The following is an 11,464-nucleotide window of genomic DNA, read 5'->3' as shown; positions in this document are numbered from 1 at the left end:
TCCCCCTGGCCTGAACCTTGGGAAGCCCCTGGCAGAACCTCTTGGGGATGTCAGAGCCCCATTCTGCAAACCTGAGTGCCTCCTCCAACATGACAGCTCAGAGAAGAAATAGATTTGCCCAAGACCCCCATCACAGCAGGGATGCCAGAGTCCTAGCCTTTGTGGGACTAGGGACAGTGGAGAGCATGCCTCAGTGTACCAGATGGAAGCAGGTGCCTGCGGGGTTTTTCCTGGCCCTGCCTCCTTGATGCTAAATGAATGGGCAAGGCCCTCTGGGAGTTTGGCCCTGCAGACATTTGAGACTTACCCGGACCCATGCTGGGTGCAGGAAGGACACAGACCAGATGCCATCCCTGCCTGGGAGATGTTTCCCGTCCAGGAGGAGGAAAGCAGGCCCAGTTGATTTGAACTGGAAAGCAGAAGGTGAGAATGTGGGCACACCTAGACCATGTTCCTCAGGTCCAGGACACCATAAATGGTAACCCACACCAGCAATGGAATTAGGTTCTTGCTCACCAATTGTACACTTAATCCTGATTCCACAGACCTAAAAATGAGTGCCCAAGAATAAAGGAAATGCGGAGTAGTTGAGCATTAACAAGCCTGACTCAGGATATACTTTTTAAAATTAATTTATTTATTTTTAATTAATCTCTATGCCCAACACAGGGCTCGAACTCAGGACCCCAACCAATATCAAGAGTCACATGCTCTTCTGGCTGAGGCAGCCAGGCACCCTAACACTTTCTATTTTTTAACCGCAAGACAATGTATTAAACACTTTGCAGACACCATGAGGTGGGTAATTTTAGACCCAGTTTATGGGTGATGAAATGGACTCAGGGAGGTTAAGTGCCTGGCCCGAGGTCACACTGCTGGTGATTGGCAGAGCTGGGAACCAAAGCCTGCCTACCTGACCCTGAGCTTGCAGCCACCACATTCCACTGCCTTCTAGCTATGAGAGAAATACAAGCCAAGAGTGGGGGGAAAACCCAAGGGGGCTTCCTGGAGGCAGGGACATCTGATAATCCCACCCAGAGGCCAAGAGATGGGAAGAAGCCCCACTCCCACCTAGTCTGGGTCACTGTCTCCTGGCCTCGAAGTCCCTTCAACCTCAGGGGACTCCTTACTCATCATAAATAGATCACCTTAGAAAGACTTCTTATGGCCACTACCTTGGGGACAGTCCAGCCTCCAAAGCCTCACCCACAGATTTTCCTGGCCAGGCCTCCAATCCATGTCCCTGGCCCTGGGGCTCAATGCATTACCCTACACCAAACTCCCCACCAGCCTCCTTGCTGTTCTGAACACCCAGACTCTTGCCTGCCTCCTCACCTTTGTTCAAAACCTTCCTCCCACCAGAAATAATCCTTCCCCATCTCTTCCTACCCAAGTCCCACCATTTCTCAGAAGACAGGCCTCTCTCAAGTGCTCCCTTCTCGCCGCCAGTCTTCCCCGATACAATAGAACAACTCCTAGCCTCTGGCCCACAGTTGGCTCTAAGGAAATACTGCACTTGGAGGCTTCTTTTATCTCTCTAAGTGAACAGGGAGGCTCAAGAATGGGGCCTGGGGCCACCTATGAACCACGCACAGATCTGGGCTAAATGAAACAACTACTACAAAGTAATAGTTGTGTTCATGACAAAGTAACACACAAAACACATCCTCACCCAGGGCCTGGGGCTGGCAATGGGGATGGATCAGGGGTGAGGGGAGGGTCAGGGAGGGCTCACGCTTAATCTTTTGTGCTAAAAATCTGAAGCTTTGACATTTCTGACCCTACCTTTTGATACATGAAATCCTCAAACCTCTCTTCTCTGAAGTCTTAGCTGTGTGCCCCTGCAGCAGCAGCTCAGGGATGAAAAAGGCAGGAATGCAGACCTAGGTTGAGGAGGCACACACAGGGAAGAGGGAGACCCCGCGGGCGCCCCCTATTCCCACTCCTCCTGTTGACCTCCTTCTCAGGACCCTGAGGAGAACTGGGCATCCCGGGCCTAGAATCTTTGTAGATTTGTGACAATCAATAGGGCCATGGCTTTTCCTGGAGGCATGACCTTCAAGGAACAAAGAAACACCCCCCTTTGAGGATGGGATGTGGACTTATCACAGCCCAGCCAGGCACAGCCTAGGAGGCCCTGGGCCAATGTCCAAGACTGGAACAGCCCATGGGCCTGTCTGAGGCCTGCTCTGGAGGAGGGAAATGAGGCAGGAAGGTGGGAGGTCAGGATGGAGGACTGGAGATGCACAGAAAACTTCACAAAGGCGTCTGAGGAGGCCTCTGCGCAGATGGGGAGATAGAGTCTGGTGGCTTTAACCCCTCAGGGAGTCGAGGGCCCACCAGAGGGCTGGCCACCCCCTCTGCCAGCTGGTGAGGAGCTTTCCTAGCCCCTGGTTGGACCCGGAGCCAGCACTGGGCCCCAGCACCAGGGCCAGCCATTGTGCCTGGCTTCCTGGGCTGCAAAGAGTGGGTTGGAACTAGAGCCCCAGGCATGGAAGGTTCAGAGCCCAGGGCTGACCCATCCCCTGTCTGTTCCCTACCAGGCCAGCCCCCACAATTCCAGGCCTCCTTCATCACCAATGTGTGGCTTTGGTCAGCCAGAAGGGACTACTCAGGTCTGCCCAGCCCATCTCCTGGAGATGGTAGGAGGCTCTGACCAGCAGGTGGAGGGATAGGAGTTATGAATGGGGTGTCAGGCTAGGGGTTAGGAGAGCCCCGACATTGGAGGGAAGAGTTAGGGCAGCCCCTCTGGCCTCTGACTTCCAACTGTTCTGCTCTCCTGAGTGGCCACCCTATGCCCTACCCTCCACATAAGCCATTTCACTGTGCCCTCACCCTAGAGTTGCAAACTCCCAAGTGGGAGGTCTCTGTCCACCTCTCCCTCTTGCTCCACCCCATCGGCGGTCATCCTGATGTCAAAGCTCACCCCAGGGTCCCACCTTTTCCCTATGCTATCAGTGGTCAGGGCAAAGTGCATGATGCCCAGAGACCAAAGGAGGTGGTATTAGTTTACACCCTGCATCACCGTGTCTGAAGTCCCCTCATGAAAATGCTCGGCTCTACAAGAGGGAGACTCACATCCACCGTGGGACGCAGGACATTGTGGGGGCTCCTGGGCCTGTGGGTGGGCGGTGATCAGCTGCAGCGGACACCTGCTCAAGCCGGTCCGCACCACTCCTGTGGCTTACAGCTGAAGCCAGGCGGAGACAGGAAGACCGAAGGCTGGAGGCCAGGAGAAGGAGGGAGAGGAAAAGGAGACACAGGTTCATCCTGTCACCTTCCCAGAATCAGAGTGTCAGGTCTCTAAGGACCCTCAGAGATCAGGGTGAAGACCTCTGCTTCAGATGGGGAACTGAGGTCCCAAGAGGGGCAGATAACAGGTGCCTGGGGTCGCTTTTTATCAAAAGGCTAGGACTTGAACCTGATCACCCGGGCTCCTAGGCCCCATTCACTGCCCTGGTTTGGGCGCAGACTGGAGAGCAGGGCTGAGGGCCAGGTGGGAGCTTTGAAGAGAGGATGGAGACAGAGCAGGAGAAAGTCACTGTTGGCTCCTGGTGAGCTCAGCCCCGCCCCAGCAGGGCTCCTCCTGCCCCAGGCACACAAAGAAGACCATCATCCATTCAGGAAGGGCAACCTGAAGCTATAAAGCACATGCTGGTGCTTTCCAGAAGTCTCTTCAAGGTAGGTGGGTTTTGTCTAAGGTCACACGGCTAGCAAGGAAGGCAGGATGGAAGCCTGGCTGGGCACAAGGGGCGCTGGGTGTCCTCCGGCTGACAAGTGGACACCTGCAGGAAGGGACCGCATGACTCCTCAAGGGAAGTCCTCCCAAGCATGGGCACACACAGAGGGAGTAGAGGAGTGTGGGGTGTGTCACCTCTAGGGACTGCCTTGGCCTTTCCACTAGCCTTCTGCACCCAGTTTTGAAGCCCCCCATGGCATGGGCAGCTCCTCATCCTCTTGACTTTCTATCCTACCCTCACCTCCAGAGTAAGGGGCTGACCACCCTCCCCTGGCCTGGGTAGGCTGTTTCTCCCGCCATCTCTACCCCTGCCTTTGAGAAATGGAAGGAGCCTGAGTCACAGCTGGCCCACTGGGGGTCTGGGCAGGGGACGGAAAAAAGGCGGGTTGGAAGGTGGAGAAGGGAGGCGGCTAGCTGGACATGCAGATGGATGGCCACGGGAGAGTGGGGCCAGAGCAGGAAGTCCTCTGGGTCAGGGCTCCTGGCTGGGGCCACCACTGCACTGAGCAAGCCCTGATTTCCCGCAGGGACAGAGCCACCATTCAGGCTTTGCCATGCCAGGCTCCCGGCTTCTCCCCATCCACAAGCTGCCCATCCCTCCCAGCCTGGCTCCCTCCACCGGGGCGCAGTTAGACCTCCAGCAGGGCGGGAGGCCGCCCGCTCCTGTACCCCTCTGTCTCTCTCTCCATGCCCCATCACTCCCCAGGGGAAGAATGACCAGAATGAGCAGTGCTTTGGTCTGTGATGGTCAATGTCTTTACTTCTAAAGCATACATTGGACTCACTATATATTAACATCAAAAGGGGCTATCTAAAATGGAGTCATTCTTTTTAAAAATCCAAATTTTCACATTTTTATAGAAGATCCAAAATGACATGAAATTAAACTATACAATGTTATGAACAGTATAACAACTGCTTTTAGAAAGCAAAAGGAAAGGGAAAAATTAGCAGTTGGGCCTGTTGTCGGCCTGGGTTCCATGTCTTTTGAGGCATTGTGACTGAGAGCCAGCACCGAGGGGAAGGACCAGCCCCTCTCTGCAGGCACAGGAAGGGAGCCCAGTCCCAGAGAGGAGGCGGATGTGGGCTGTTCAGCCTTCTCAAGGTGAGAACGAGACAAGGCGGGCCTCCCTGCTCCTCTGGGCCCTTGGTGCGAGCACTGATTAAAGTCTTCAAGACCCATGCCCAGGGAGGGCTGGAAGAGGGCGAGGCAGGGGCACAGCTGGGTTCAGAAGAATCATTTTGATAATAAAGGTCCTTTGGGCTTCCCGAGGGCCCCCACCCCCGCTGGCCAGCAATCTCAGTCAACTCCAGGCACCTACTGGCTCCCTTAACAACCCCTTCCTTGGCCTGCTCCCTATTACTCTGGGCACCCCTAACTCCATGAGCCCTCGTGGGCAGGCAGAGACCTACAGGGACCCACGGAGGATCCCAGAGAGAATCTCTGGCCTTGGGCACCTTGGCTTGGCAGCGAAAGACCCCCGGGGTCCAGGCCAGGAGCCAGACTGATGGGGAGGATTCCCAGGGGCTAGGAGAGCACTGTGGAGTCACTAGGAGAGCACTTCCCCCACCCTGGTTGCCCAGGCCTGGTCTTAGCCCAGAAGCAGAGCTGGGGCAAGCTGTTTGGGGCCGCCCTTGACACTTTGGTTCACACATTCAAGGGGGAGGGCACTTGTTTCCGTCCACTGGTAAGATCATGGGCTTGGCCCTGCTTCCTCCCAGGCACCAAGGTGGTCTAACAGTCCCCTTCTTCCACATCAGTAGTTCTGTCAGGCCAAGAACAAACTCCCCAGAGCTTGGTACCATGCTGCAAAGGTAGGAGGGGTGTTTTCTGTATAGCAGGAGCAGCCCTCAGTACGAAAGCTGCCTTTCCTCCTCTCCCTGTGGACAGCACTGTCCCTGGCTGAGTGTGTCACAGGACAACTTCTCTGCCTCCTTCCTTCTGGAGGGGCTGATTCTCTCCAGGCCCGCCCCACTCACAGATGTGCAGCCCTCCCCTGGGAGGCCACACCGGTCCCTAGCTGGAGCAGACGAAGAGGCCTGCGGCTCAGGCTCACCGTCCGCCCTTCCTGGTCCCCAGGACTATATCACAAAGCCGCCTGCTCCCTCAAACAGGACTTGGAGGACAGCTGCCCTACATCCAGCCCACAAACAGGATCTAGCCCTTCTCCCACGCCTGACCACGACCATCCTCTTTCCTACCCCATCTGGTTTCTAATTAGGCTGAAAAGTTTGGGGAGGTGGGGCTGGCACCAATCCCTCCCTGGGGTGGATTGAGACAGTCCACTTGACTTCCAGCCTGGTTCTAGGCCCCCAGAGATAAGGGAGGCTGATGGCTCTCAAGTAAGGGAATCCTGTAATGGGAAAGAGGTTTGTGGGATCAGGGCCAGCCACAGCAATCTGGCTCCCCACACCCTACCTCCAGGCCGGTACCAGGAGTGCTGGGCACCCCCACCCAGCCTCTGCCCATACCCTCCAGCGGAGGGCACCGCGGGTAGAGTGCGGGGCAGGGGCCGTTGGGGGCGCTCAGAGGCGCGCATTTGGGTGGCACTCAGGGCAGGCAGGCAGCCACCTGGTAGGCGCCCTCCGCAGCCGCTGCGGCAGCACTGTGCTGGGCGCTGTGCTCCTGCAGCAGGGCCACGTCCAGGAAACGCTCGCCACACCACACGCACTTGAACTGCTGCTCGCGGGCGTGCACCCCCTGGTGCTTGTTGAGATGCTCGCGCTGCTTGAAGGCCTTGTCACAGTTGGGGCACTTGTAGGGCTTCTCACCCGTGTGCACCCGCCGGTGCCGCTGCAGGTCGGACGCGTACTTGAAGCGCTTCTCGCAGTCCGGGCACTTGAGCGGCTTCTCGCGGGCCGGGTCGCAGCGATGCTGCACGAACTCAGAGGACGAGAAGAAGCGGCGCTCGCACAGGGTGCAGCGCAGCGGCTTCTCGGCAGCCGAGCAGTGCGCCAGCTGGTGCTTCTGCAGGGCGGACGCGCGCTTGTAGGCCTTGCTACACACGGGGCACTTAAAGGGCCGCTCGGCCGCGCCCGGCAGGCACTTGTGCCGCAGCAGCTCGGCCGACTGGTCGAAGCCCTTCTGGCACACGGGGCACTTGAAGAGGGTCTCAAGGGTGTGCACATGCTGGTGGTAGAGCAGGTGGCTGGGCTGCCCAAAGCCCTTCTCGCACAGGCCACACTTGAACGGCTCCTCGGCCTTGTGCGTGCGCCGGTGGCGCATGAGCGCGTACTGCTGCTTGAAGCCCATGGGGCACAGGTCACACTTGAAGGGCCGCTCTGCGCTGTGCGTGCGCTCGTGCTGCCGTAGGTCCGACGGCCGCTTGAAGGCCTTCTGGCACTCGCCGCAGCGGAACGGCCGCTCCCCGCTCGGCGTGCAAGGGTGCTGCAGCAGCTCCGAGGACTCCTTAAAGTGCAGCTCACACACGTTGCAGCGGAACAAGTGGTGCTCGCCCGAGTGCGCGTACATGTGGCGCACCAGATGCGAGCGGTGCTTGAAGGTCTTCTCGCACACGGCGCACTTGTACGGCCGCTCTGAGCTGTGCGTGCGCTTGTGGTGTACCAGGTGCGACGACTGGCTGAAGCTCTTGTCACACAGCGTGCACTTGTACGGCTTCTCGCCTGTGTGGATGCGCTCGTGCCGCGACAGCTCCGACAGGTGCTTGAAGGGCTTCTGGCAGATGGGGCAGCTGTAGGGCTTGTCCGCCTGCTCGCCAGGGGCCACAGCGGGCGGCGGCGGTGGCGGCGGCGGCGCGGGGGCTGGGGGTAGGGGGGTGGCGGCGGCGGCGGCCGCGGGTTCTGCAGCCTCCGCCGGCTTGTAGGTCTTCTCGCAGATAGAACACTTCACCAGGCCGCTGGTGCCGCTGTGCGCGCTGTGGTGCTGCGCCAGTGACGTCAGCAGTGAGAATCCCATCTTGCAGACACCGCAGACGAAAGGCTTCTGTTCGGCCTGCACACACTGGTGTTCCAGCAGGTCCGTGGCCTGGTGGAAGATCTTGAGACACTGCGTGCACTGGAAGGAGCGATCGTGGCCCGCCAGACACTGGTGCTCGTGCGGGCTGGACAGGTGCGCCAGGTCGTGGCCACACACGCCACACTTGGGGCCCGGCTCGCTGGCCGCCTGCAGGGGCGCGTGCTGCGGGGGCTGGAGGCCTGGATCTGGCTGCAGGAGGATGCCGTAGACCGCACAGCCCAGGGGGTTCTCAGCCGAGCCCGGGGGCAGGGTGTGCTCAGCCAGGGCCGGTGGGGGCTCTGCGTGGTGCTGAGGCTGTGGTGGCTGTGGCTGCTGCGGCTGCGTCTGCGGGGGCTGCTGCCAGCTCTCCGACATACTTGGGAAGATGAAACAGGGTTTGGAGAGTAATGGCTTCAGTTTCCCGCTTAAGGCGATCCAGCCCAGGGAGAAGCTGCCCAGGATCAGGTATGGACCAAAACCTCAGACAAGGCACAGAAGAGGGACTGGTCAGACAGCCCAAGGTTAATACCTAGGCGCACCACAAGGCTCTGCCTACAGGCTAGCGTGGCTCTCCGAAGCAGGGTGCCCTCGAGGCCGGAGGGGCTCTGCCTTCCCTGATGACTGGTTCTGGAGGGAAGAGAAAAACCGTGAGCTTCACAGAGAGATACACAGCTGGTCCCTGGACCCCTCTCCCCATTCTGCCCGCACTTGCCAACACTGTGGACACATCAGGGAAGAGGGCAGAGTTTGGGGCTGGAAGATCCACTCTCTTCACACAGGACCAAAGAAGTTTGCTGAGGGCTCAGCCCCTCCAGCAAAGAGATCTTCCTGCCTCCCCAGCCTCCAGCCAGCCCTCTTTAGTCGGCTGTCTCACAGATAAGGGTCTGGGATGATCTGCCCCTAATACCAAGAAGTCATAAATTCTGCTCATGCTCCAAAGGAAGAGGGAGGGCCATGACGTCCAAACCAATTTCAGCAACTTAATTTTTTTTGCAAATAAAATTCTTACTTGGAAGCCCAATGTGTTATTAGATAAAAGCAGAGAGGCACTGGTGGAGGACACCCTGAGGCCTTCCAACTCCTTTCCCCTGGCTGCCCAGGACTTCCCTGCTCAGGGTAATAGCCAGCTGGGACGGAGAACCAGGCCTTCTAGACCCGAAGCCCCAATGGCAAATGGCCTCAGGCAGCCAATATCTAAAACAACTAGAGAAACTGAGGACCATCTCAAAAAACTTATTTTGTGGGGTGCCCAGGTGGCTCAGGTCGTGATCCCAGGGTCCTGGGATAGAGCCCCACATCGGGCTCCCTGTTCAGCAGGAGACCTGCTTTTTCCCTCTCCCCCTCTCCCTGCTTGCATTCCCTCTCACTGTCTCTCTCTCTCTCTCTGTGTCAAATAGATTAAAAAAACTTTAAAAAATAAATTTAAAAAAAAAACTTATTTTGTGAGGGGCTGACCCACATCCCTCTCAACTATCCCCCAGGCCCTCCATCCTGACCACTGACCATGTGCCCATTCTTTGTCCAACAACTGTTAGGATGGCCTTGCGGAGACCTGAGCCAATGTAACAATGATTGGTCCATAGACCCACCCAGCCTAGAGGTCTCCACAGCAGAACATCCCTGCTATAGTTAGCTCCCAGAGCACCCCAAACTCCTAAATCCTCCAAATCACAGTTGCCAGGCCTGCAGGAAAAAGTAGGCAATCAATCAGAAGTTTCCCTTGGCAATGTGGAAAGAAGCATGCTAAACACAGAGCATTTCTCCTCTTCCCAGGACAACCTGGAAAAAACAACCTTTCCAGAGACGACTGCCTTCCCTGGCTCCAAGTCTCTAACATTTTGGGTAATCAATGGAAGGTAAAGACCACCCATCCCAGGCAAATCTCTAACTCACCACTTTGTGGCAGCAGAAGGTAATGACAGCGAGAGGGAGGAACTTTTAGAATTACATGCAACCGACTTTCAGGTTTCCAGCTTCTCTGCCTCAAACATCGAAAAGTTTCTAAGTTTTCTCCTGAAGGAAAAAAGAGGAAAAGGGGGATGCCTTCACAGGCCAGCCCTGCCTCTAACTGTTCTGCCCAAGAAACCCAAGAGTCAGACCAAAAACTGTCACCCACAGCATCTTCCAGGAAGGAAAGAAGGAAAGGAGCCCCACTCAGGGTGGACGCAGCAGGTTGCATGAGCAAGAAGGTAGGAAGCCTCCCCAGGAAAGAGGGAAGAGGGGCTACCCTGAGCTCAGTCTAGGTCCGGATGTGCCAACCCAGATGATGTTTTTTCCCCCTCCCGCATGAATGGCTGCCAGAACCAGGGTTCCGGATCCCGGGCCCCCAGTGCAGCTGCCCACCCCTGCCCTTTCCAGGGGTGCAGCCCGGAGGCCTTTCTGATCGTGCCGCAAAGAGGAGAGACTAGGATGAGGGAGGCAAAGGGAGGCCCCCACCTGCGCCCCACGCCAGCCCTTCCTCCTCCCTGGGAAACCGAATGAAAGGCGATCACCTCCCCGCCGGCAATGCCAGCCGGCCCAGCTGGGCTGCCTCCTGTCAGCCCTCACCAGGAATGGCCAGGCCGCTACGGGCCAGAGGAACCGGCCCCGCAGGCGATTGGGCCCGAAGAAGGCCCCAGGGCCGCAGGTTGGGCCCGGTTAGGAGCTACGCGCCCTGGCTGGCCTGGGCGGCCCCAGAGCTCAGGAGGCCGCCGGGTCGGGCCGGAGGTGGAGAGGGGGAGGTGGTGGTGGCAGGCGGGCCGGCTGGGGAAGGGGTGCGACGGGCGCGGGAGTGACCCCCAGACGCAGCCCCGAGCGCCCCGCCGCTCACCTGCTCCAGGCCGCCCGCGGGGTCAGGCGCGGGGCGAGTGGCGACCGGCTGCTCTCTCGGCCGCCCCTTTATTCCGGCTCCAGCGGCGGCGGCGCGGCCTACGCGCACTGCCAATCCCCGGCCTCGAGTAGCGGCGGCGGCCGGCCTGGGGGCGGGGAACGGGCTAGCGGCGGCCGGAACCGAGGAAGCGACGTGCGTGGCCGGAATAGCGGGGCCAGGGCGGAGGAGCGCCGGGAGGGCGGGCGGACGGACCGACGGCCTTGCAGAGACCGGCGGACAGGCGGGCGGCGCGGGGGCCAGGGAGGCGGGGCCGGGGGAGGAGCGGCAGCCGGGGCGGCGGCGGCTGCAGGAGGAGCGGGCGGCACGGAGCGAGGCCGCCCCCTGCCGGGGACCCCGCGGCCGGGCCGGGTCGCACAGTGGGGCGTGCGGGGTGGCTCTCCAGTTGCCTGGCCTGCACGCCTCAGCTGACCCAGGGAGGGCGCCCCGCTTCCCACCAACCTGCTCGGCCTTAGGGGAGGAGGCGCGCCGGACCCGCGGCCCGACGCCCGCTCTTGAGAGGAGGGGTCTCCTAGACCCTCCGATCTTCTGGAACTAACCCGCCTCTGACTGCTCAGCTTGCTCTTAGGAGACGCGCCCCCGAAGCTCGGACCCTGGACCGGCTTGAGGAGGGGTGTCCCGGACCTCTGATCCCGTCTGGGCCTCGAGGGCAGTGATCTCCGCTGGGTCTAGGGCGCTGACCGCTGATCCAGCGACCGTCCGCGGCAAGGAAGTCTGGTCGCGGATGGCTGCTGACAGAGGAGCGAACAGAGAGGTCAGGGCCCAGAGCGATCTGTGAAATGGGCACACAGAGGCTAGGTGTGGGGTTCCGGGAGGCTCCAGGTAGCCGTCAAGGCGCTGCGAGCTGGCAAGCGGCGTGGTCCGAGTGGTAGAGTCCCGCCGGAGTCGTGTGGGGCCCCGCCCC

The 11,464-nt window shown here is 59.3% G+C and overlaps 1 protein-coding gene across 5 annotated transcripts; it reads right to left on the bottom strand.

The window, feature by feature from the left end:
• Window positions 1-618: 618 nt before the first annotated feature.
• On the bottom strand, window positions 619-11,452 carry ZNF319 (zinc finger protein 319). Of its 5 annotated transcripts, none has more exons than XM_082711201.1 (4): window positions 11,002-11,452; window positions 9,588-9,707; window positions 8,224-8,321; window positions 619-8,070 (listed from the first exon to the last, which is right to left on the bottom strand). In XM_082711201.1, the coding sequence occupies exon 4, from the start codon at window positions 8,067-8,069 to the stop codon at window positions 6,291-6,293; it is 1,779 nt and encodes a 592-aa protein (XP_082567327.1). In that variant the 5' UTR covers window position 8,070; window positions 8,224-8,321; window positions 9,588-9,707; window positions 11,002-11,452; the 3' UTR covers window positions 619-6,290. The 5 variants fall into 5 exon arrangements, with proteins under 5 accessions (XP_082567327.1, XP_082567325.1, XP_082567324.1 ...); XM_082711199.1 differs by having other exon boundaries at window positions 10,504-11,449; XM_082711198.1 differs by having other exon boundaries at window positions 619-8,321; window positions 11,185-11,451.
• Window positions 11,453-11,464: the final 12 nt, after the last annotated feature.

Source organism: Mustela nivalis (genome assembly GCF_964662115.1).
Source record: "Mustela nivalis genome assembly, chromosome: 18".
Lineage (NCBI taxonomy): Eukaryota > Metazoa > Chordata > Mammalia > Carnivora > Mustelidae > Mustela > Mustela nivalis.
This window is presented reverse-complemented; position numbering and strand designations above follow the sequence as displayed.

What these genes read in the sequence shown, in the direction of transcription:
- ZNF319 (XM_082711201.1), bottom strand. Translation starts at nt 8,069, where the DNA reads ATGTCGGAGAGCTGGCAGCAGCCCCCGCAGACGCAGCCGCAGCAGCCA.